General features: G+C 60.2%; 2 protein-coding genes and 3 long non-coding RNA genes across 9 annotated transcripts; 3 read left to right on the top strand and 2 right to left on the bottom strand.

Annotated features, from left to right (window-relative positions):
- Positions 1-494: 494 nt before the first annotated feature.
- Positions 495-3027, bottom strand: LOC130679224 (uncharacterized). 2 transcript variants are annotated; one of them, XR_008992349.1, is made up of 3 exons: positions 2856-2993; positions 2381-2598; positions 495-1240 (listed from the first exon to the last, which is right to left on the bottom strand). It is a non-coding gene; the product is annotated as an uncharacterized LOC130679224 (long non-coding RNA). The 2 variants fall into 2 exon arrangements; XR_008992348.1 differs by lacking the exon at positions 2381-2598 and having other exon boundaries at positions 2856-3027.
- RPL3L (ribosomal protein L3 like) lies at positions 942-12122 on the top strand. Of its 3 annotated transcripts, none has more exons than XM_036915952.2 (12): positions 942-1077; positions 1570-1762; positions 2887-3055; positions 4163-4298; positions 5576-5762; positions 5856-6016; positions 6225-6326; positions 6812-6907; positions 7138-7257; positions 7505-8037; positions 10140-10254; positions 11274-12122. In XM_036915952.2, exons 1-10 carry the CDS (start codon positions 1075-1077, stop codon positions 7583-7585), a joined length of 1248 nt encoding a protein of 415 aa, XP_036771847.2. In that variant the 5' UTR covers positions 942-1074; the 3' UTR covers positions 7586-8037; positions 10140-10254; positions 11274-12122. The 3 variants fall into 3 exon arrangements, with proteins under 3 accessions (XP_036771847.2, XP_057343814.1, XP_057343815.1); XM_057487832.1 differs by having other exon boundaries at positions 1008-1133; XM_057487831.1 differs by lacking the exon at positions 10140-10254.
- Positions 7900-12122, top strand: MSRB1 (methionine sulfoxide reductase B1). 2 transcript variants are annotated; one of them, XM_057487837.1, is made up of 5 exons: positions 7900-8037; positions 9679-9827; positions 10140-10254; positions 11274-11321; positions 11366-12122. In XM_057487837.1, the coding sequence occupies exons 1-4, from the start codon at positions 7983-7985 to the stop codon at positions 11303-11305; spliced, it is 351 nt and encodes a 116-aa protein (XP_057343820.1). In that variant the 5' UTR covers positions 7900-7982; the 3' UTR covers positions 11306-11321; positions 11366-12122. The 2 variants fall into 2 exon arrangements, with proteins under 2 accessions (XP_057343820.1, XP_036771855.2); XM_036915960.2 differs by having other exon boundaries at positions 11274-12122.
- Positions 12119-13051, bottom strand: LOC130679226 (uncharacterized). Its single transcript, XR_008992351.1, has 2 exons — positions 12951-13051; positions 12119-12529 (listed from the first exon to the last, which is right to left on the bottom strand). It is a non-coding gene; the product is annotated as an uncharacterized LOC130679226 (long non-coding RNA).
- Positions 13052-16397: 3346 nt separating this feature from the next.
- LOC118927544 (uncharacterized) lies at positions 16398-22605 on the top strand. The gene is made up of 3 exons (XR_005030852.2): positions 16398-17133; positions 19939-20119; positions 22118-22605. It is a non-coding gene; the product is annotated as an uncharacterized LOC118927544 (long non-coding RNA).
- The last annotated feature ends 777 nt before the right edge of the window (positions 22606-23382 follow it).

Raw genomic sequence — 23382 nt, 5'->3', positions numbered from 1 at the left:
GCTTTCTGCGGGGCGCCATAGCAGAGGGGCTTGGAGCTCAGGCAGCGGAGCCGAGAAAGACAAACGAGAGGGAAGAACCAAACCAGCTTTGTGGCTCCATGTCCCTCTGGCCCTTGGCTGGTGTGCCTGGAGCCAGTCCTGCCACACAGAGCATCTTGGGGCACTCATGGGTCCCAGCTCTGATGGACTCCTTGGGCCTTGAATCTGAGGTGGGTCTCTTCTGTGCTTTCTTCCTTCAGGTAGCCTCTCTCCCACTGGACCCTTCCTGGGGGTGAGGGGGTTACCCCTTTCCAGTGACGTTATTCGTGTGGGGCTCAGCCCAAAGTATAAAAGTACCTTTGTAATTCAAAAACAACATCGAAAATAAATTATTGTAGAATTTTAGTAGCATCAAGCAGTGCAAAATCCACACACCCTCAAAAGACATCTTAGGCCTATAAAATGGGTTCTGCAACTACAAAATTTTATAATCATAGACTCTTTGAATCAAAAAAGAACAGTTTCAATCCCTTTTTTATTCAAAACTGAAGTTCATAAACGTATCTGAATGTTTTTGGATCATACCTATTAGAGTCAAGGGCTCTTCATGGTGAATCACGACCCAGGCAGTGTCATCCCTCCCCGCCCCCACATCTGTCCAGTTCAGGCTCACAGCCTTCAGACAGGACAGGAGGTCCCTCTGCCTCAGTGTCGGCCGCCTAGACTGAGGCCCTCCTCTCAGCAGCCGCCTGGGTTCCTTGACCCCCTACCAGGGTGGCCAAGCTGTCCACGTCCTGGAAGGGTCACGTGAGGCAGAAAACAAAGTGGGTGTGACCGAGTCCCAGAGCCCTTGAAAAGAGTGCCAGCCTTATCTCAATGTCCCCGCTCCAGGCTGCCCATCTGATGCCCCACTTCATCCTGCCCTGGGCCAAGCCTGTTTCTGGCACCAGAGACCGTGCCTGCCACAGATGACCTAGCACCCCTGCCAGGGGCTAAATCTGGGATCTGGCTTCTGTATGTCCTGGCCCTGTCACTCGACCTCCGGAGCCTGGTGGGGAGGCCCCTTCCGTTCCTGACCTGCAGGGACCCGCCACCATGGTCAGTGGTCTGGGGGTGCTGGAGCCGGAGCAAGCCGGCCTCCTGGGGAAGGGCAGGTGGGCCTCTGGAGTCTCTCCCAGCAGGGATGGTCCTTGGTCCTTGGTCCTGTGAGGCAGTAGGTGATTGGCGAAGACAGCAGGGGCCGGAGCTCTGGCTGACAGGCCTAGAAGGGACAACAAGGTGGACAGATGGCAGCGGACCCACCATAGTCCTTAGCCCCAGTGGGGGCCTGCCCTTTCTGAGCCCAGCCAGGCCAAGCCCGCTGAGGCAGGAAGTCTGTGGGTGAGGAAAGCCTGGTGCTGCCTCTGTCCCTGTGACACTGCCCCTGGGCAAACCTTCCCCTCCTCTCCTGTAAGCAGATGGAGGCCCTGCAGACCACAGGGCTTCAGTCTGGGGTCTCTAGCCCGCTCCTCCAGCTCTGGGAGCTGAGGCCATGCAGCTGACCCCACCAGGGAGACACCAGGTCTGACCTCCTTCCCCTCTGGCACCCAGTCCCACAGGAAGTTCTCTGCCCCTCGGCATGGACACCTGGGCTTCCTGCCCCACAAGAGGAGCCGCCGGCACCGGGGCAAGGTGAAGACGTGGCCTCGGGATGACCCCAGCCAGCCTGTGCATCTCACAGCTTTCCTGGGCTACAAGGCTGGCATGACACATACTCTGAGAGAGGTGCACCGGCCGGGTCTCAGTGAGTGGGCGCAGGGGACCTCGGGGGTGGGCGGAGCGTCCCTGAGCACCTCCAGCTGCGCCTGGGCTCCAGGAGGGGACACAGCCACAGAGGGCGAGGTCCTGCCAGTGAGGATCAGTCAGCATGCCCCACCATCAAGCGCTGACCCCTGGCCACCCCTCGAGGTGGGTTCTGCCATTGTCCCCAGTTTACAGGTGAGGAAACTGAGCAGTTATGAGACTTGGCAGTGGCCCGGTTAGTGAGTGTTGGAGCTGGGATTCAAGGCAGTGCCCAGGATACTTTTTGTTTTGAACTTACTGCAGATCGACATGTGGTTGTGAGCAATAGACCCTTCACCCAGTTCCGGTTCCCCAGTGGGAATGTCTTATAAAACAATGGTGCTATGTTGGCAGGATGTTGACATAGATACAACTACCCATCCTGTTTAGGTTTCCCCAGTGGTGTGTGTGCATTTCATTCTGTGCGGTTCTGTCATGTGTAAATGTGGGGACCCACCACCTCAGAAAACCATCTCCACAGGGGCCCTCCTGGTGCCCCTCTGGAGCCACAGCCACCCCACCCTTCTGGCAACCCCTTGGCTGCCCTTCTTCTCTCCTAAAACATTGTTTAAACACATACCTCTTTCCCATTGTATCAGTCTTAGTGGTGACAGCTGTCAAATCATGGGTTTTGGACAAGTTACAGGCTTTTTTCTAGATCTCTTCAACATACATTCATCATCGTTAAAGTAGAATGTTTGTCCACGCTCCACTCAAGGAGGCCCAGCTCTACCCCTTGGGAGGTGCTGCCTGGCTGCTGCTCTCCTAGTCCATTCCTGGAGGGCCTGGAGGGGGAAACTGAGGCAGGGAGCGGTGAGGCCTGGCCTGAGGTCTTAGAGTCAGAGTTAGCATGGGCCACCTGTGGGGGCCTGAGCAGCAGCTACTCCATGCCCAGGGCAGAATGGGCAGACGAGGGGCAAGGAGTGAGCAGGCTGAGGGGCATGAGGCTCTGTTCCCTGCAGCCCTGGGCATGGCGATCCGTCCCCGCTCAGGCAGAAGGGGCTGCAGCTGGCCCCTCCCCTCTGTCCCCTTCCCCATGAGCCCCAGGGGCCCACCTCTATGCCTCTGTCTCTGGGTCTCTTCCAGAGATTTCCAAGAGGGAGGAGGTAGAGGCGGTGACGATCGTGGAGACACCGCCTCTGGTGGTAGTGGGCGTCGTGGGCTACGTGGCCACCCCTCGAGGCTTGCGGAGCTTCAAGACCATCTTTGCAGAACATCTCAGTGACGAATGCCGCCGCCGCTTCTACAAGGACTGGTGAGGCTGCCCTTGGCAGGACCATGGTGTCGAGCAGGCCCTGAGCTGCAACGATGCATGTGGGCAGGCAGGAGAAGGGTCAGCTGTGCAGAGCTCGGGGAGTGATTGTTTGTCACTGAGAGATGAGTCCTGGAGCGCTGGAGAGGAAATGGGGATAGAGGAAAAAGAAGCAAGTATTCTAATTCTCAGAGTCATTTAAGGGACTAATTTGATGGAATGTCAGAGTTGGCTCCAAGCTTCCCAGCACCCAGGGTGAAAAGGGAAAACAGCCAGCTGACAAGCTCTTCTCATCAGAAGGAAAAGCATTCTTGGGCCTCAACTCTTCCCCGGCAGTAAGTCCTGAAAGGGGAGGCCCTCCTGCCTGAGGAACCTCACTGACGCCCCCTCTTGTGGAGGCAGAGACACAGCCCAACCCTGTGGGAGGTGACAAGCTTGGGCACCAGAGCCGTAGAGGGCTGTGAGACCACAGGCAAGCTGGCTCACCTCTCAGAGCCATGTGTCTCCTCCCACACACATCCCAGACACCATCAGGTGGAGATGGAAGGGTCCCTGTGGCATGGGGCTGCTCTGGGGCTGGGGAAACGGTGGTGTGCAGACCTTAGCACAGAGAAAGTCCTCAGCAAACACTAGCTGGCCTTGTTCTCATTGTTTCCATTGTTATCAGTTTACCCCGTGTCCAGGGACTTTGACCTTTGTGAACATCGTTTCATCATCTGTAGAATGGGGGTAATAATGTCTGCCTTCCAGAGTGCTGGTGAGGTGAGAGTCAGGAACAACGTGGCTCAGTGTCTGGCCGGTACCAGCTGTTTGCTGTAGAAGTGGGGTCAGTAGCTGTGGCAATGTGAGCAGGTAGCTCTGGGGGGCAAGCTATGCCTCTTCCCAGCGCTCCTGAACATCTGCCACTCACTCTCAGGCCTTGGGAGGCAGGGGTGCCCACTTTAGAGGAGGAAACTGAGGCCTAGAGAAGGAGGAGCAGTCTGTGCGTAAAGGGAGAGACTGGATCCAGCCCAGAGGAGGGTCCAGCAGGAGCCTCCGCTAGGAGGCTCGGAAGAAGGAGGGGACATTTACTGTTTGAAGGCCCTTCTGAGCATCCCCTGCGTGGCTCAGGCACAAGAGCAAAAAGAAGGCCTTCACCAAAGCCTGCAAGAGGTGGCGTGACGCTGACGGCAAACAGCAGCTCCAGAAAGACTTTGCTGCCATGAAGAAATACTGCAAGGTCATCCGGGTCATCGTCCACACCCAGGTCAGGCCCCCACCCCTTGTCCATACCTGGTGAGCCAGTCCACCCCTGGTCCCCTCCCCATCCTTCTTCCCTTCCTCCTCTGCCCCAGCTTCCGGGAGCCCCAGCAAATGTCAGCCTAAAAATACCACAAGGTCCGGGCACAGGCCCAAAGGGCTGGCTGACCAGCTGTGCGGGCCATCTGGCCACAATCCCGGGGACGGGATGCTGGGCGTCAGTGCGCTCTGAGGGCTGTGGGGCATCGGCCGTGCCCAGTGGTCAACCTGAAACGGCCTGAAGAGCCTGGATCTCCTGCCCAATGTCTGGTGTAGAGGGCCAGCTGCGTCCCTTTGGGTTCTGGCCTAAGTGTGTGTGAATCAGCGTTCACTGATGGGGTCTGGCCTGATGTGGGCTGGCAGGTTACCAACTGCTTATTCTGGGACAGTCCTTGGCGTCCTGTCATCAGGGCCCCTTCCCTAGGCTTGGAGAGCAGCACCTCGGCCCCAGGTACTCTCATGGAAGCCATTGGTTCCTGGTTACGTGTGTCACTGTTAGAGGCCCATGTCCCTCAGCAGACAAGCAGAGCAGTCTGTTCCATGCTATGTGCCCAGTACCCAGCAAGAGCCTTGCACGTAGTAGGCGCCCCGTAGTCACCTGCTGTGCACTGTGCTGTCACTGACGCGTCCCACAGCCTGAGCCTCACACAGTGGCCAGAGAGCTTCAAAGACCAGAATCAGATCGCATCACCCTGACACTTGGAACAAAGTAAAGGCGCCTCCCTACCAGACCAGCCTGGGCTGGCGCTGCTCACCTCCGACTCCATCCTGCGCCGCTCTCCTCCCTGCTCACCTTTCTGTCCCACCAACTCTCCAGGATCTTTCCTGACACAGGGCCTTTGCACCCTCTGGCAGGGTCCCCTCTGCCCAAAAGCTCTCAGGTCTTCACCTGGTGGCTCCTCCTTGTTATTGGTGGCACCTCCTCACAGAGGCCCTCCCTTGATCAGTCTATGGGAAACAACTGTCCCTCCCCCCCACAAGCATTCCATCAGAACACTTGGCCCTCTTCAGGAATTTTCTCAGCTTCTGTCCCCCAGCTAGATGGTAGCTCCGTGAGGACTGGGACCCTATCTGCCTCATCCGGGGCTGCAGCCCAGGGGCCTAGCATAAAACATAGCCCATAAAGCAGACCAGAGCATGGAATGTCTGCTGAACACATGCGCGTGAGTCTGCTGGCGTCCCCAGCTGGCCACGCGATAGCAGCAAGTGGGGCCCGGAACCACCTGGCCGTGCCACGTCCTGCAGATGAAGCTACTGCCCTTCCGGCAGAAGAAGGCCCACATCATGGAGATCCAGTTGAACGGTGGCACGGTGGCCGAGAAGGTGGCCTGGGCCCAGGCCCGGCTGGAGAAGCAGGTGCCGGTGTATAGTGTGTTCAGCCAGAGTGAGGTCATCGATGTCATTGCTGTCACCAAGGGCCGGGGAGTCAAAGGTAGGGTTGGGTGGGGATGGTGGCTTTGGAAGGCTACCTGGAGGGGGTGAAGGCCAGACTGGCCTCTCAACCACCAGCCTCTGCCACGTGCAGGGGTCACAAGCCGCTGGCATACCAAGAAGCTGCCTAGGAAGACCCACAAGGGGCTGCGCAAGGTGGCCTGCATCGGCGCCTGGCACCCTGCCCGTGTGGGCTGCTCCATCGCTCGGGCTGGGCAGAAGGGTTATCACCACCGCACGGAGCTCAACAAGAAGGTACATCTGTAGTCCCAGTGGTGGGGGGTCCTGTGACCAGATCCCACCGGGTGGGGTGCATGATCCGGATACCACCTCACCACCCAAAGGCTCTGAGATGCCCCTGCCCCCCGGCACCTGGGTCTGAGCACACATGCTGATGGGTGTGCACATACCGCTGGCCCCAGAGGCCACCTGCTGCTCCCAATGTGCCCTGCTCTCCTGGCAGATCTACCGCATTGGCCGGGGGCTGCACATGAAGGATGGGAAAGTGGTCAAGAGCAATGCGTCCACCAGCTACGATGTGACCGAGAAGTCCATCACGCCACTGGTGAGGGCGGGCAGCGATTTGGCGGAGGGGCCTGGTGAGCATGTGTGAACAGGTGTGTGGGGTGGTGCACTGTACCAAGAGCTCAGGCACCAGGGAGCAGCTGCCTGGGTGGAACAAACCACTGTCGTCCCTGCATCTTCCAAGCCTCCTCTGCAGATGGCTTCTGCTCCAGCTGTCACAGGCGCGGAAGGCAGCAGCTCAGACCATGGCCTCGGAGTCACGTCGCCTGGGTTCACACCCCAGCTATGGAATGTAATAGCTGTGGCTGGAGCAAGTGACTCCTCTGAGCCTCGGTTTCCCCCTGTACAATGAAGATTGTTAAATGAGATAATACTTGTAAAGGACTTAGGGTGTGGCTCAGTTGCCCCCTCATTAGTGATGAGGGTGTTGCCTCAGTTGCAGGCATGGGCTGGGAGTCCACTTAGGGCCCCCAGCTGCCCTGACTTGGTAGCCCCTGTTCCGGACCCTGACCCACTTCCCCACAGGGCGGCTTCCCCCACTATGGGGAAGTCAACAACGACTTCGTTATGCTGAAGGGGTGCATCGCCGGCACCAAGAAGCGGGTCATCACGTTGAGGAAGGTCAGCTCCCAGCAGTGGGCTGGGGAGCTCGAACCCCATGGGTTGTGGGGGTTTGGGGGCTGGCCTGCTCTGTCCCTCCAGCCTGCTGTGAGGAGGGTGGGCAATGGGGAGGGCAAAAGGGAGGGGCTGTGGCAGGAACTGGGTGGGTGAACCTTCCTGATGGACTGGAAGTGAAGGGAGGGGATGGTGGGGACCTCCACCTTGAGGCTGTCTTCTCCCACCACCCCCAGTCCCTCCTGGTGCACCACAGCCGCAGGGCCCTGGAGAATATCGAACTCAAGTTCATTGACACCACCTCCAAGTTCGGCCATGGCCGTTTCCAGACAGCCCAAGAGAAGAGGGTCTTCATGGTGAGCCCCCAGCCTCAGTCCCTGGGGCTCAGGCCCCACATCCCACCGGCCCGGGGTGGGGAAGCTGGGGCAGACGGGCATGGCGGGCACGCCTCCTGCACTCCTGCCCAGAAAGGGGCTTTGGGGAGCCCGGCCCTGGGAGCTGGGCCTGCCGGAAAAGAGGACGGGGGAGGGAGCCCGGCTCGGCGTGACCCGCGTGGCCGGCAGACCCCTGTGACCATCGCTGCTCCCGTCCCCCCTCCCCCAGGGTCCCCAGAAGAAGCATCTCGAGCAGGACAAACCGGCGACCTCGGGAGACTTGTCGGCTCCACGGGACGGGGAAGCCTGAGAGGAGGCGGCGCGATCCCCGCCCACAGCCCCTAATAAAGGCCGCGGCCGCTCTGCCCGCCCCGTGTCGGAGTTGGGGGCACGGCCGGACGGCCCACCGCCGGACGCCGGGGCTCAGCACGCGGGACCGGGCGGGGGAAGGGCCTCGGGTCGCGGCCAGCGGGGAGCCCTGCCCGGGCGGCCGGGAGGCAGGAGAGGCGGGGCCTGTGGGGGCCGAAGCCGGAACCCCGGTCCCGGGGCGCGATTGGTCCCCGGAAGGGGCGGGTCCTCGGGAGGAGGGCCGTGCGGGGAGGACGTGATTGGCGCCCGGGGGCGTGGAGGCTGGCGCAGTCCCGGGGTAGGCGCCGGCGGCCGCGGGTGTGTCCCGGCGGCGGGCGCGCATCGGCCCCTGCGGCGCCATGTCCTTCTGCAGCTTCTTCGGGGGCGAGGTCTTCCAGAACCACTTCGAGCCGGGTACGACTCGTGACCTCCTGGGACGGCAGCGAGGCGGGGGCGCGTAGAGGGAGCGCGCTGCCCTCGAGTGTGAATGGGGGCGAGTGTGGCGGCTCGGGGAGGGGCGCACCTGGGTAAAGGGGAGCGCGCAGGAGGGAGAGTCCGGGGGCCCGGAAAGCAGGGTACCTGGGGAGGGGAGAGGGGACCCTGAAGAGAGGGGTCGCCGCCCTCGGGGAGGACGCGCACCGGGTGTGAGCTTGGCTGCTTCCAGGAGGAATCTGTGCGGCCAGGTCTTGGGGACGCAGAAGTCGGTGGGCGCGATCTGGGTCAGGATCTGGACTTAAGAGGGACGCGGTGGAAAGTCTTGTTCAGGGGCAGCTCCTGTGGCTGGGCTGGCCCTCCTTGGGGCATCCCCCTGATGTTACCCCTGCTGTCCCCTCCCGGGTTGCAGGGACCACGTCCCGTTCCTGTATAAATGTACCCACCTGGGTGCCTCACCCACCTGCCCGCGATTCCTGGTTTCGGTAACCAGGAGTGCTACAGGGCTACGAACCGCCAGTGGAGTTTGGCCAGTGGAGTTTGACCAGACAGCCTGGGCAGGGTGGGGTGGTTGGGGTATGGCCAGCCCTCAGCCCTGGCTCCCGGCTTTGAGAGGCCCTGGAAAGGACTAATTTGGTAAAAACATGCCCACAGGCAAGACTAGAGCAGTGACCCTCGGGCAGATCTGTTGGGTGTGAGCGCCCTAGGGGGCTGGGCTGTGACCCCAGGCATCTGTGAGGGCCAGCTGTGATGTAGGTCCCTCTGGGCAAAGCTTCTCCGGAGACCCTGTGGCCCTGGGACCCTGGGCTGTCTTCAGGCTGCTCTGTGAAGCCGGAGCTCTCCTCCTGCTGCTGCCCCTGGTCCCCCTTACTGGTAGAGGCTGAGTTGTTCACAGACTGCGGGGCAGGCTGTCCCCAGGCCAGGCGGTAAGTGACGGGTATTCCTGGAGGGGCTCCCAAGCAGTTACCTGTTCTGCAAGTCAGTTTTGCAACTTTTTTCTTTTCTCCCACTGGAGTGATCTTTTGGGGATGGGTACAAGCCTGTCCTCCCTGGTCCTGTCTTTCTGGGCCCCCTGGCTGGCCCCGGAGACCTTTTTGCCATTTGCGTCTCACATGGAGGGCAAGCTGGTGTCTGGGAGTCCAGCTAAAGGCTTTGCTGGGCAGCAGGGCTGGCCACTTGGAGGGGCGGGGGTAGGTGGCTCTGCTGGCCACATCAGAGCCCCTCCCGAGTGGGGCCTGCGGTGAGGAGTGCTGTGTCATCACCGGCCTGCCTGGGTTCCTTCCTGGTGCACACCCCCTAGCTGAGCGTTTGGCATCACTAAGCCTCAGCTTCCTCATCTGTGAAATGGAAAGGTCTGCATTACAGGGCTGTTGGGAAGAACCCGTGTGAAATGTGGCTCTCCTGGTCTCTGGCACATGCTAAGAACCATGGGATGTGAGCTCAGAGGCGTGCCTTCCCCACAGAGCCAGGGTGCAGGCCTGAGGGTGGTGCGCTGGGTGTGGGAGGGCACACAGCTACTGCTGACAACGAGGACCACGCTGCTCTCAGGGCCGAGGATGTGGGAGCTCGCTCCACACAGGCCGGAGCTGATATGCCTGCTTTCCCTCTCCTCACGCCTCCCAGGCATCTACGCTTGTGCTAAGTGTGGCTATGAGCTCTTCTCCAGCCGCTCCAAGTATGCCCATTCGTCCCCATGGCCGGCCTTCACTGAGACCATCCACACTGATAGTGTGGCCAAGCGTCCGGAGCACAATCGGCCTGAAGCCTTGAAGGTGGGGGCAGCAGCAGAGTCAGCGAGGGGTGTTGGCCAGGGAAGGCCCAAGGCTGACCACCCCCTACTTCCCCCCAACAGCTCTGGGGGCTTAGAGTCCATCCTCAGCCTCAGCCAGGGCAGCTGCCCCCACAGACTATCAGGAAAGCCCCGGTCCTGGTGTGAGCAGGAGAACAGGACAGCCTCTGTATGCAGGCTCTAGGGTGGAGGCCCACCCCTCTGGCTGGCGGTCACGTCGGTAAGGGGTGTGTGGGGTCACCATCTGCTGGTGGCAGGAGGGGCCGCAGCTGCTGCTCTTCCATGGTCTTCCCAGGTGTCCTGTGGCAGGTGTGGCAATGGGCTGGGCCATGAGTTCCTGAACGACGGCCCCAAGCGGGGGCAGTCCCGCTTCTGAATATTCAGCAGCTCTCTGAAGTTCATCCCTAAAGGTGAGCTTGCCTTCTGGCAGCTGGCACAGGCCTGCTGTGCATTTTAGGTGCCCAGGGTGGGGGGCACGCTGTTTCTGTCCACAGTGACAAAGCATGAGGGCACCAAAGCACGCCACCCAGGACCTGCCCAGGGCCACCCCACGATGTGGCCGGAGGACAGGGCTGAGGGGTCAGATATCCTGCCTCCTGCTCCTGTTGGCAGTGTGCTTGTTACTGGTGTCCCCGCCCTCCGTAAGTACAGCGGTCCAGTGAAGCCTTTCATAAGCCGAATGGCATAAAGCCAAGACTATCCCCTGCCTACTGGAAGTTCCCCTTACACTGCTTCGCTTTTAGGGAAGACCCACTTTAATATCTGCTTTTGCTAGCTGAGAGAATTCTGAAGAGGATTTTGCTTCTGTGAAAAAAGCTATTGGCATACTAATGTAGGTCTTCCACAAAAGTGAAGTGGTGGAAAGGGAACTTCAGGGAAGCAGGGGATTCCGGTGCTGGCGGTGTGTCTTAGGGAGCTGTTTGTCATTTCCGTGCGTTCTCATCTGAGCTCAGCCTTCTCTCTGGCCCTTTGCTCTCCTGCTCACACACAAATGCTCACCAATCACCACCTGTCTACCTGCACACCCAGCCGCCCTCTGAACTCAAATCCCCGCTTTGTAACTCAAATCCCAGCTCATCGCTTGCTGCCCACAGGCCTGGCTGTCCTCTGACCTCAGATGTGTCCTCTGTGAGGTGGGGCTGCTAGCAGCACTTCACTGTCCTCTGCAGGGTTGGGAGAGTGCCCGCGTGTGGTCAGGCTGTGATAATGCTTTTGCCCTTTTGTACAGTCATCTGTTCTCCTGGTGTGGGTTCTCCTGCAGATCTCAAGGAACAAAATGGGGCACACGGACCCCCCACAAGCTGAGCTTCTGGGTCCTCTGGCCCGCCTGCCTGCTGGCTGGAGTAGGAGCAGGGTAGCTCAGGGAACAGTGTCTGAGGCTTAAATTAGTGGTGACTTGTTTATCTCTCCACTCCCTCCTTTATTTCAGGCAAAGACACTTCTGCCTCCCAGGCGCAGTAGGCAGGCAGCCCACACCCTTTCCAGGTGGACACCACCGTGGCCACACTCCGGTGGCCCACCTTGGAACGAACCGGAACCCCAGGCATTCAGGTCGGCGGGTAGCTGAAACATCAGGAAGGCTCCCAGGGCCTTGGCTCTGTGCTGGTTCTCCTTGGGAAAAGCCCTGGTCTGCCATCAACAGCCTGTACCCTGCTGCCAGAATGGGCCTGGAGGACCCAGCTGTCGGCTCATCTTAGCGTCCTGCTCACACGGGTCTCCAGGGGGTGGGCTCTAGGCCCAGCCATCTTAAGTCCACTGCCCCCTCCCTGCTTGTCTGGATTTACCCCTGTGGGGCGCAGTACTAAGGTGGGCCCCAGCCCTTGCCAAAGCTCATGTCCATCTTCTCCAGGCTGCACTAGGAGGCAGAATAATACAAGGGGGCCCAGCCAGCCACTCCAGCCCCGGTCACTATATGATTCACTCTGGTTAAACCCTTCTAGGCAACCAGAGTGGTGATAACCTGTGACCCACTTGGAGGGCAGGCCAGGGTCACACAGCCCTGGTTTCTCAGTTACGTGACATCCTGAACCTGTTTCACAACCTATGCGGGTGCAGCTTGCCTCACTTGGGCTTAAGAAAGCAGCTCTTACTCCATTACCTTGACTGTACCAGGCTGGGGAGCTCAGAGCCCCCAGCCTACAGGGCACACCATCCCGGAACTCAGAGACATGCCTTACTGCGTATGCTCAGAAGCTCTCCCGGAAGGGCGGTTGATGCTGAAGCCCTCCCATCTTGAGCCCTCTCTGGAGCAATCAGATCAATAAATGGATGAAACCCAGGCCTGCCATCTTTATTAACACCATAAGGGATGCCAGGGCCTGGGGGCCCGGCTTTGCACAGTTGTTTTGTTTGCTGCACAAACATTTAGTGAGCATCTGCTCCGTGCCAGGTTCCCACCTCATGCTGAGGGTGCGGCCATGAGGAAGACAGACGAGGTTGCCAGCAGGTCTGACGGTGCAGGTGAGGAGGCAGTAGGTTCACGTGGGGTGATGGTTCTGGCTGTGAATAACTTTGGCAGAGTAATGATGCTAGAATGTACTTGGGCCCCGGTGGTCAGGGAGGACATCAAGGAGGGGTCACCCCAGCTCCACAGTGACGGGAGAGAAGCCAGCAGAAGAGCTTCCTGGGCAGGGGTCCAGCTTCTGCAAAGGCCCTGTGATGGCAGCAGATCAGTGTGCCCAGGCCCTGCAGGGGGAAGTGCAAAGTCGGCCCCATGAGGACTTACACTGTTCTCTGAAAGACCTAACTGATTTTGTCAGTTTATATTGATGGAAATCCAGGGAATGTGGGTGGGAATGGGCATTAAGGGATGGGATGGTGGTAGAAGGAATATAAATTTGTATTAGGCTGAATTTATCGATAGGGGCTCACTAAGAGATCCTGAACTTAATGTTGGTGCTCATGGGATGAGAAAGGGCCTGACAGTTTGATTGGTCAGTCGGTGGAAGCATGAACCAAGAAAGGTGGCCCAAGGGATGCGAGGCAAAATTCCAGACCTGCCTGTGTAATACAGGATGGGATCAAAGGCTTAGGGAGGTTGGAATGCTGGAAGGGTCTCATTTAAGGCCGGCTAACCCACCAGGGAGGGTCCAGGGGTCACACTCACCAGGGTGGTGAGGAGTTAATGTGCGGGGGGAGCCCAGCATCCTGTAAGAGCTCCGTGGTCACCCTTCCCTGCAGGCCGGACGCTTACTGGGAACTGCCGCTGCAGAGCAGGGAACCTACACGCAGTGGGAGTTGCTGGGTCCGGAGGCAGGGGCGACGTGGCTGCGCTTGGCCGCCCAAGACCAGGAGGGTGTGGTTACCGACAGAGGAGTTGGGTAGCAGAACATCCGCACGCAGCCTATGCTGGTGGCGAGTTGATTGCGGTGTTCCTAGAAGTGAAAAAGATGGGAAGCCTACTGAATTCTTACTTGGTATGTATAAGCAGAAGAGTTCTAGGTCAAGGGAGCCGAAGTGTATCTTGAATCATAAAAACGCAGTCATAGCCCCTCACTCACTCATTCCCAGACTCGAGGAGGTTACAGACCCCAAACTCCTTGGATAAGCCAGAGGTGGCGACCTCCTGAGATAGGACCCTGGTCTACTGCCAGAAGTTCATACCCTCCATCCGTCTCCCAGCCTTACCCAGGGGGATCTATGCCACGGTGACTGTGCTGGGGAAGGAAAAACCAGGCACTCTGGGGGCTCCTGGACTCTGACTCGACTGATGCCAACCCCAGGAGACGACACGTGTCACTGTCAGTATGGTTAGCTGTCAGGTGGTCGGTGGAGTCTTAGCTCGGGTCCATCTTACAGTGGGCCCAGTGGGTCCCCAAACCCACCCTGTGATCATTTCGCCAGTTCTGAGTGTGTAAGTGAACAGACATAGTTGGCATCGGAGCGTCCCCACACTGGGGGGAGCAGAGCCCACAGGTGTGAGGGCGAAGGCGAAGCAAGCAGCTGAGGAGGGGGCAGGGAGAGGCTGGCCAGTGCCCACGGCTCAGCTTGGGACTGTGCCCTCCCCAGACTCCAGCCCCAGGCCTGGGCTCCCTGTGCTGGGGTGGTGTCACCAGCCTGCACAGGGGCTGCTGGCTCACCTGCTGGGCTTTGGTGGACCGCCAGCTCACTGTGTGGCATGGGCCCTGTGTCCTGTCGGGTGAGGGCACAGGTTCTGAGCACATGTCACTCTGTGGGTTAGCTCCCAACACCAAGCTGTATGGTCAGTGGGTCCTTTGCGCAGAGGAAGGTGTGCGATGGGTGAGTGGGGCCAGCATGGACAGAAAGCACAAAGGAACCCCATTCAGGAGGGCTCCGGCTGCTTGCCTCTTCCCCACAGTGTGGCAGCCGCTTTGTCTAGAGAACATCTCCATCCTGCCCTGCTGGGGGCTGGTACCACTGAAGCTGCCAGCGAATTGCCCTGGTGCTGCAGAGGATGGCCCTCCACCGCCTGATTCCAGCTCCTCCCTCTGCCTGACTTGCTTTTATGTGGACCCCTCTGTATCCCAAGCTGGTCACTGGCTAAAGTGGGGTCTGTCTTTGGGCTGTCCTGGTCACCTGGGGTCCTGGCTGGCCCTGGGGCTGCTCGTGCTGAGTCTAGCAGCTGGCCTTGGCCAAGCGCAAGCCCACTGTAGGTGAGAAGGGATTGAGCACACAGTGTGTCTTCATGGACATCATCACCCTGAATCTCTACCCTAACCCTAGTGGGGCAGGTTCTCATTCCGCAGGGGAGAAAGGAGGGCTCAGAGAGGGGGAGTGAGTTGCCCGAGGCCACACGGCATGGAAGAACCTCAGGATCTCTCTGCGCACATTTGACCCTTTTCTTTCTTCTTCACCCCAAATGAGAAACAGTGACTCTGAGAAGGCTGCAACCACCTATTGAGCACAGCCAGCATGTTGAAGGTGGCCAGGGATGAGGAGGTAGCCAGCTGAGTGGTCAGCAGGAATTTCTGGACCCCAGGGCCAGGATGGACCTTGGACTTTACTCACCCTTCCCAGCACATTCTGGCCCACCATGTCCCAGACAGTGAACTTGGCCCAAGAGCAGGCTGGCCTCCTCCTGAAATCTGGGCCCGTGCATCTAGGCCATGCCCCTGGGGCTGCCTCTCTGGGCTCAGACCTTTAGCAGGGTGGGCTAAAGAACCTGCTGGTGCCTAGGGGGCTGGTGAAGGGGATACTGAGGCTGGTAGGGATGCTGTGAGGAGCAGTGCCTGGCTGCCTGTACCCCAGGGGCCCCACAACATTTGCACATCCAGGTTCACAGCGGGTGGGGTTGGGCTGGACAGTGGGCAGGGGGAGGGCTGCAAGCAGTGTGCTTGGAGGAGTAAGCAGGGAAGGGTGAGGCCCCCTCACATCAGGAGCCCAAGCCCCAGGCCGCGGGAAGGGTCTGTCGGCTGGAGGCCTGCTAGGGAATGGGTGTGCCCTGTGGGATCAGAAATCCGCCCCCCCCACACCCCCTCCTCCTGCTCGGTTGCACCATAACTTCCCCTGGCAGTCCCAGTTCCTGCTTGAGAAACAAAAGACTTTTGCGTAGAGCCTCCAGGGCACAGCCTTGCAAGCCCAGGGTTGCATTCTCGGCAGCTGTCTTCTGGTGCTCTGTTAACACCAGCCAAAAGCAGCTGCCAGGCCTGGGCAGGGCAGGGCAGGGCAGGGCACCCCAGGCAAGGTGGGAGAAAGAAGTCTGTCTGGGACTGCTTGCTCCCCAGCAGGGCCAGCGCTCCATAAGCGCTTGCAGAATGGTTGAGCAAACTGACAATGCTCGGGACTTGTGTGCATGCATGGCTTTCCTCTTTATTCTGAGTGACAAGTGCCAGGGAGGACCGTGGCCGTGATGGGGTGCGGCCTGTGGCAGGTCCTGAGGGTAGATCCCAGGAACCCCCTGACCCATGAATGCTGTCGGCAAGGCCAGCACGTGGGAGGGGCGCCCAGAGACGTGGGCCAGTCACCAAGCGAGCCGCCGTGAGGCCTTAGTAGGGGGCCCAGCGCGATGACCCCCACTTCTGAGTCTACCAGTCGTGAGCCCCCCCCCGGGCAGTGGGCACAGGGACCGTGCGCAGCACCGACTGGCAGAGGGGCACGCTCGCTCCGCGCTGCGCCTGCTCCCCGGAGGGTCGAGAGGCGCTGCAGTTCCCTGGGGCGCCGCCAGGGGCGCAGCGGCGGCAGCTTCGAGAACCTGGACGCCCCGGGCCCGAGTCCGGCCCGGCCCGCGTAACCCCCGCGCCCGCAGAGCCCCAGTCGGGCCCGTCGTAGCCCCACGCCGAGCTCCGTCCTGAGCCCCAAGGCCGGCTCCGCCCGGTGCCCCCGGCCGGCCCACAGCCCCTGCAGCCAGTGGTCAGCGCCAGCGTTCCCTGGCCTCCTCGGCCACGCCTGCCCAACACCAGTGCCCAGGACACAGGCGGAGGCCCCCTGGTGTCGGAGCGTGCAGGACCGGTGGGGGAGGGGGGCTGTTTGGCGGGCTTCACGAAAGTAACCGGTGCAGGGAGAGCAGCGGAGGGCCAGGGTGCCTCCTCTCAGGCCACCATGAGCAGAGCAGGGCTGGGGCTGGGGGGAAGGAAGCTGTGGGAACGGTGGTGGGGGGGCATGGGTGGAGGCAGGACGCGCCAACCCCTTCTCGGGCAGCTTGGAGGGACCCACCTGCCCCATGCCTCCAGCCTCCTCGCCCTGCTCGCGTCCATGCCCTCAGCTTGCACCTGCTGCCACTCCCGCCCCCTTGGGGACACCAGTCTGGGAGCCCGCCTCCACGCATCTTTGCCCACTCTCTCCCCCACAGTAGTGATAGCTCCTAGCTAGCCCCCCAACCAGTGTGATCTTTGCAAAATAATAACCAGACTACGTACGTATCTTTGCTCAGTGCCTCTGGCAGGCTCCATTTCCCCGGCTTGGTTTCCCACTCCAGAAGTGACTGTTTTTATTATCCACACCCCCAGCATCCAGACCCCTGTGCCTGTGCCTCTAGGCCATCCAGACTCCATTCTAGAAGCATACCGCTGTGTTCCTGCCTCCTAGCCTTTGCTGTTCCTTCTTCATCTGCTCCCCACTTGCTAGGATCCTTCTAGAAGGCTTTCCTGGGGCTCTGCCCTAGAGGCTCTCCCTGCCCTCACACTGCAGGGCCCCCGGGTGGGTCTGTGTGTGCCAGCGCAGACTGGGTCCCTCTTCCCCCTTGCAGGTCTCACCCCATCCCAGGTCAAAGAGCTCCTCAAAGCCGGTGGCAACAGCACACCCATCTTGTTGCCTTTCCCGAATGCTGAGCTGAGCCGGGTGGGATGAATGGATGTCCAATTGCACTGCCGCTGCGGGCTGCACAGCCTCAGGTGGGCGAGCCACAAGGCTGCGTGAGGGTGTCCATAGTCTGGGGTGCAGCGATGCCAGGTCAGCTACCACCCTACCCTGGCCCTGGGTGCTAGGGCTCTGCTTAATGGAGCTTAGGGGCAAGAAGCACAGGGAAGATAGTTGGACAGGAGGGGGGTTGCTGGGGAGGCGGCTGAGGGCTACTTGCAGGTAGGCTCCCTCCACCCCGTACCCTCATGGCCAGCCAGCTCCTGTCTCCAAGCATGATTTGTTCCGGGTAAAGCTACGGGGACTATCCATGGTTCAGCCCCTGGCATCATGTCTTGGCAAGTTTCACCTCCATCCAGGACATTTACAAGCTACTCTCGGCTTCAAAGGGCTTTGCAGGTGAACTGCTGGAGCAGGAGCAGAGAGGAGATAGGGCACTGTGGGGTCTGCCCCCTCTCAGTGCAGCCTTCCTGTGGCCCTGGGCCCCCCCTTCCCCCTCTGACTCCAGTGGCTTTGGGGCCCTTAGTCTCAGGAGTGTGGCTTTTTGCTGAGCCCTCATCCCTGAGCCCAGGAGCTCCTGGTGTGTGTCTGGAGGTAGAGGGAGGGCATGGAAGCCAGAGTTAGGGGGACAGCAATGCCAGAATAGGAGACGAAGATGAAGTCAGTCATTGTTCTTTGAGGAGGGGTGGGAGTCAATTTTGAATTTAGTCAGAGCAGCAAGACAGCACCTTAGGGAGGAGTCTGGTGGGGAGCAGGAGCTGGAGACAACTTCCCCAGGATGTTCGGCTCAGGCTCTGGGTTCTGGGTCTTCCTAAGGACCAAGCCAAACAAGACTGGCCACATGTCTGTCTGGCCAACTGTGGAGGTGGGGTGCTTCCCCTGGTAATGAGCTGGGGACAGAGTGTAGCCCTCCCGGGGGGTCCTGTCCACTGGCTAGACTGGACTTGCTCCTGGGAGTAGGTCACTGGTATGTGGGGAGATTCAAATTTGGGGCTTAGCATGCGCATGCACACATACACACACCCCATGTGCACACAGTCCTGCACGCTCTAAAGGGCTTAGGGTTCCTGAGCTCCTGAAGGAACATCCTTACAATCACCTTTCAGTGTCCGGGACCCTCGCCAGCCACAGATGGGCAGGCCTGGCCACAGAGCCCTTGCATGGGGCCTGAGGTGGGGGCCCTTGGATGGCACCCAGCCTTCCCTATGATGCTGAGGGGCCTCCATACCCAGAGGCCTGGCTTGGAGCTGTGAAGGTGGAGGAAGTGGGGAGGGTGGGACAGAGAGAGGCCTGTCTCTGTGGGACCCTCCTCTCTTTCCCCTTTAGGGGATGAGGGCTGTTCGCCTCCTGCAGAGCTGGGACTGCCAGTCTTAGAAGAATCGCTACATCGGCATAAACTGTGGGGCCAGGCTGGCAGGTGAAACACTGCAGGCGCAGTTATACATCTGGAGACCCGGACTCCTGCCCTCTCCTGGAGAAGTAGGGGCCCGTAGCAAAGGCTCCTCTGCCCAAGGGAAAGCAGTGAGGTGGCTTGAAAGCAAGCCAGCAGGGGGCTGTCCCTTCAGGAGAGGAGCCCCAGGCAGGCTCCCTGTAGGCGGGTGACTGCTCGGGGAGGCCCTCACTCCTTCCCACTCCTGGCCACCGGCACCTTTTCATGCACTCCTCCTGACTGGGAATCTGGCTTGCCCTGGCACACCCTTCTGTGCCACAGTACCCAGGTCTAGCTGGTCACTTCCAGAAAAGCCTGTTCCCAAGGAGGAAGAACTCCCATGTACTCAGGTCTCTACTGTGGGAACAGCTTCAGGGCACCCCTGCTTGTGCCAGGGTCTCTGTCACATGTCTATTGCCTCCTTTGCATAGAGGGCTGGGCACCCAGTGGATGGGGGCTAGTATCACCTGTGTTTTATAAAGTAGGAAAGTGAGGTTCAGAGAGACTGGATACCTGCCGCGGTTGCGCTAGGAGGGGGTAGAGCTGGGCTTGAATCAGCCTCTGAGCTGAAAGGTCCTTACTCTCAGCTTTGCCCACACCAGCCATGGGCTCCTCCCTTCACATTCCCTTCAGGGTGAGCTGGGAACAGCAGGCTCTGGGTGTGGGTGCGGTGGGTGGCTGGACTGTCTCAGGGGCCCCTCCTCAGGAGGAAACCACATTCTCTCTGTGCTCCAGCAAATCCAGCATCGAAGTGGAAAAACCCCACCCAAATCAGGGACAGCTGGGCCTGCCTTCAGCTGGAGCTGCCCCCGGCAGGCTGCAGGAGTGGGTCTGGGGGGCTAGGGTGAGGCTGGAGGGGAGGGAGTTCCTGGAAGCCCACATGTGTGAACTCTCTCCCCGTTGAGGAGGGAGGGACTGCACAGTGTTATTAATCATTTTCCAGGGTTGGGCAGCGGCTTGCACATCCCACCCTGCTGCCTGTGGGGGCCTCGGCTGGGCATGCCCACCCTGGGGAGGGGACAGGCTGGAAAAGAGGTAGATGGGGGCATGGGGAGGGCCCCCCGGCGCTCCCCCACCAGAGTTGGTCAGTACTCAGCAAACATTCATGAGCACTCAACATGTTAGGTATGCAGCTGTAGAGGGGATTAATACTGTCCTGTCCTCTGCCCTTGCAGAGATCATGGGTAGGTTCATTGGAGGGGGCAGATGAGGATCAAAATCATCCACAAAGAAATAATCACAGTCTGTGAAGGGGACAGGGACATAGCTGGGCAGCTGGGTCACGGATTTGTGAGGTCAGGGGTGTGAGAAGGCCAAGTCTTCCTTCTACCATGAACTTGCTCCCCAGGTCTCCTTCCCTAGACTTGCCCTCTCTGCCCCCCTGTTCTTCCATCCTTGTCATCTCCCCCAGGGACAGTGCTTACTTGGTCTAGCCGCCTGAGCAATGCAGCCCACCTCCTCTCCCAAATTCTCCCTCCTCCTGGCCAGCTGCCACAAGGAACCTGACTACCCACACATCTGATGGCTGGCCTAGGGGGGATGGAAGAGAGACCAACCTCTGTCTGGCCATCCTGCCCAGGCAGGAGCTCTGGGTAAGCTGGGTGAGAAGTGAGCCGTGCTGGGCCTTCAGAGCTGAGGCCCCCGGGGACGCTGGCTGGGCAGAGGGACTCGATGGCATTGGTTTTCTCTTACTGAGGAGGCTTGACCTCTCAGGGCACAGGGACAGCCACTCACCCCATGCCCCCATGACCTGGTCTCTTTTGGGGCCCCAAAGACCTCTTATGAACCATATGTTCCCATAAGAACTTGTACATGAATGTTCACAAAAGCATGATGCACAAGAGCCAAAAAGTGGAAACAACCCAAGTGTCCATCAGTGGATGAAAGGTAAACAGAATGTGGTCCATCCTAACAGTGGGCTATTACTCAGCCATAAAATGGAATGAAGCCCTGACACACACACGCACATATGATCCTTAAGCACATGCTGACACCAGTGATAAAGGTCACTTATATGAAATGTGGAGGACAGACAAATCCAGAGACAGAGTGTAGGTTGGTGGGTGTCAGGGGCTTGGGGAGGAGATGGGGCTGGGCTGGGAGAGTGGAAGGGGCTGGGGTGGGGCTGGGGGTCCAGGGAGGGCTGGGAAGGGGATGGGGAGGATCAGGGGGAGGGCTGGGGAAGGGGATCAGGGGAGGGGCTGCTGGGGTGGTGACTGTGTTCTTAGTACGGCTGGTCATACAGTGCTGTGACTACACTGAAGCCCATTGAATTCTGCATTCTAACGGCTGAATTGCTTGGTATGGGTCTTACATCTCAATGAAGCTGTTACTTCAGAGACAGGACCACAGCCTCCCATCTCAACAAAGAAGGAACCGGAGCTCCTTGCCTGACCATCACCTCCTCCAGAAACCCTTTCTTGATCTCTCTCCCTTCACTCACAGACTTTCACCAGCCAGCCTTTATTGAATGCCTACTGCATGCCAGGCTCCTAGGCTCCTAAACAAAACTCCAAACATCCTAGGAGTCCTCACCTGAGAGTCAGACAGTGGGTGAAGGCGGGGGACCAGCTGCCAAGCTCTCTGAGCCACTCTTGTCCTCACGACCTCTTGACCCCACTCCCCCATACTCAACGTGTTTGCTGTCCTGCTGCTCTTGGTAAATTGCTCCTGGAAAGTCATGCATTCCCAGCAGGAGAACAGCATGAGCAAAGGCAGGAGGTGGACACAACTATGCCTAGGCTGTGGCAGGAGATGGAGGGGCCACCAGCGTCTAAGTGCTGGAATTAGAGCCCTGAGTGGCAGCTGCTGAGACTGTGGGTGGGTGCAGTCTGGGACTCTACCCAGGATGGCTCTAAGGAGCGCCAGCCTGTCTGGAACAAATCCCATTTTAAGCTAGACCAGAAGAAGAGCTGCCTGTGACCCTGCATGTGCCAGCATGTACCCCAGACACTGCCGGACCAACCGTCCACCCACAGGGCTCCTGGCTGGATTTTACCTTGACAAGCAGGTGCAGGCCTGGCATCTGGGACCTGGGCTGGGGCCCTGGCCAGTGGTCTTCATCCCATTGGTTGTGCAAAGCCCCCTCCAGCCAGGGCTGCTTCTGGTTGCAAGCCTTGGAAATGTCTGGGGCTCATGGATGCCCCTGTCCCTTGAAGTCACACCAGGCTGCTGGGACTTGCCCAGATGCTATTAGGCCCAGGAACAGCTCGTTAACCAGCAGAGCCCAGGGCCGTGTCCTCTAGGCATTGACTGCAGAGAGGCTGGCCTCTTCTGGGAGTTCGTGCCCACCTGGCTCCAACCAACCTTGAGGCCAGGCAGGCTGGGGCAGAGGCGGAGAGAGGACGCAGGTCAGGTTTCATGTCTGCCTGGGGCTGTTGCTCACCCTCTCTCGGCCTATGCTCTTCTTCTCTGCCCTCCTTTGCCATGCTGGGGGTTCCGGGAACCACGGGGTGGATAAGGCTCCTGCAAAGTGTCCAGGGCCCAGCGGGTCCCATAACTGAGTGGCCCCTGGGTCTCACTGCCCCTGAGTGAGCTTCTAGGACAGGACCTGGGCTCCAACTCCTCCCCCTAACCCTTCGCTTCTCCAGGAGGAGCCACTTCATCAGTGTCGGAGTGGGTCACTGACATCCCAGGGCGGCACCAGGTGGACTAGCTGCACAGACTGACGGTGTGACACGGTAGAAGGGATCAGGAGACTGAGGTCTGAATGTCACTGGGCCCATGGGAAAGAGGCCTGTCCCTTGGACTCTGAGTGGTGATCAAACTTGGTCAGCCCTCTCCAGCCACCTGGGCCGACCCCGGTCAACAAGTAGACTGTCGGCAAGGCGCGCCCCATTGCCCCGGAGCCCCTTTGCGCACTAGGTTCGGGTCCACTAGCCTCCTTGGCCCACTTGCTTGGCCAGCGCACCCGCCGCGCCACCCTCGTCTGGGAACGGGGGATCCGCTGTCACTGGCCGGGAACCGACCCTGCCGAAACAGCACGTAAGGGTGAAGACGCTGGAGTCCAGCGGGATGGATCCCGGACTCCGAGGCAGTCGGGCTCGTGGGAGCCCGCGTGGTCCAGGCGCGGCAGGGGGCGGGGCGGGGCCTCTGGGCAGGCGGGGCGTCTAGCCCCGCCCCCGCCTCGCGCCCGCTCCCGCTCCCGGGCGGCCCGGAGGTGGCGCGTAGAGAAGAAGCCCGGCGCCCGCGGGCTGAACGCGGAGCGAGCCGGGATGCACGCCCTCCTGCAGCCCCCGTTCCCGAGCCTGGGCGCGGTGAGGCCCCACGGCAGGTAGCGGAGGCCTGGGCTGGGGTTCGCGCTGCGGTCGCCGCGTGCGCCGCTGCTGCTCGCCGCGCTGGTGCTTGGTGCCTGCTGCCTCTGCGCCCTCCCGGGCCGTTGCCCGCCGGCCGCCCGCGTCCCTGTGCCGGCCCCCGCGCCCGCCAAGCTGGCCCGAGCCGCCCGCAGCCCAGGGGCGCCCGTGCTGCCGGTGGCCAGCGGCCCCGGCCGCCGGCGCTTATCGTGGGCGTGAAGAAGGGCGACACGCGCGCTCTGCTGCAGTTCCTGCGGCTGCACCCCGATGTCGCGCGCTCGGTTCCGAGCCCCACTTCTTCGACAGGTGCTACGAGCGCGGCCTCGCCTGGTACCGGTGAGTGCCTTGGCTGGTCCGTCCCTGGGCTTCGGTTCGGGTGAGCGCCCTGGGCAGGTGCCTTCCACAGAACAGCGAGGTGCGCCCCTGGGGTCTCACTGGAGGCGCGCGGAGCGAGGTCTCTGGGCATCGGAGCTGAGACCAGCCCTGTTTGGGGTCGAGGGTTGACCCTGAGGACGCAGCCGTCCTGCAGCAGGTGTTACCGAAAGGAGGGACGATCCCTGGTC

Source organism: Manis pentadactyla, chromosome 10, assembly GCF_030020395.1.
Source record: "Manis pentadactyla isolate mManPen7 chromosome 10, mManPen7.hap1, whole genome shotgun sequence".
In the NCBI taxonomy this organism is placed as follows: Eukaryota; Metazoa; Chordata; class Mammalia; order Pholidota; family Manidae; genus Manis; species Manis pentadactyla.
Note: the sequence above shows the minus strand (reverse complement) of the source record. Positions and strands in the feature narration are given on the sequence as shown.

Excerpts from the sequence above, each read along its gene's own strand:
- RPL3L (XM_057487831.1), top strand. Across the intron at positions 4,299-5,575 it reads GGGTCATCGTCCACACCCAG|ATGAAGCTACTGCCCTTCCG; the intron begins GTCAGGCCCCCA and ends CACGTCCTGCAG. Across the intron at positions 6,327-6,811 it reads AGAAGTCCATCACGCCACTG|GGCGGCTTCCCCCACTATGG; the intron begins GTGAGGGCGGGC and ends ACTTCCCCACAG.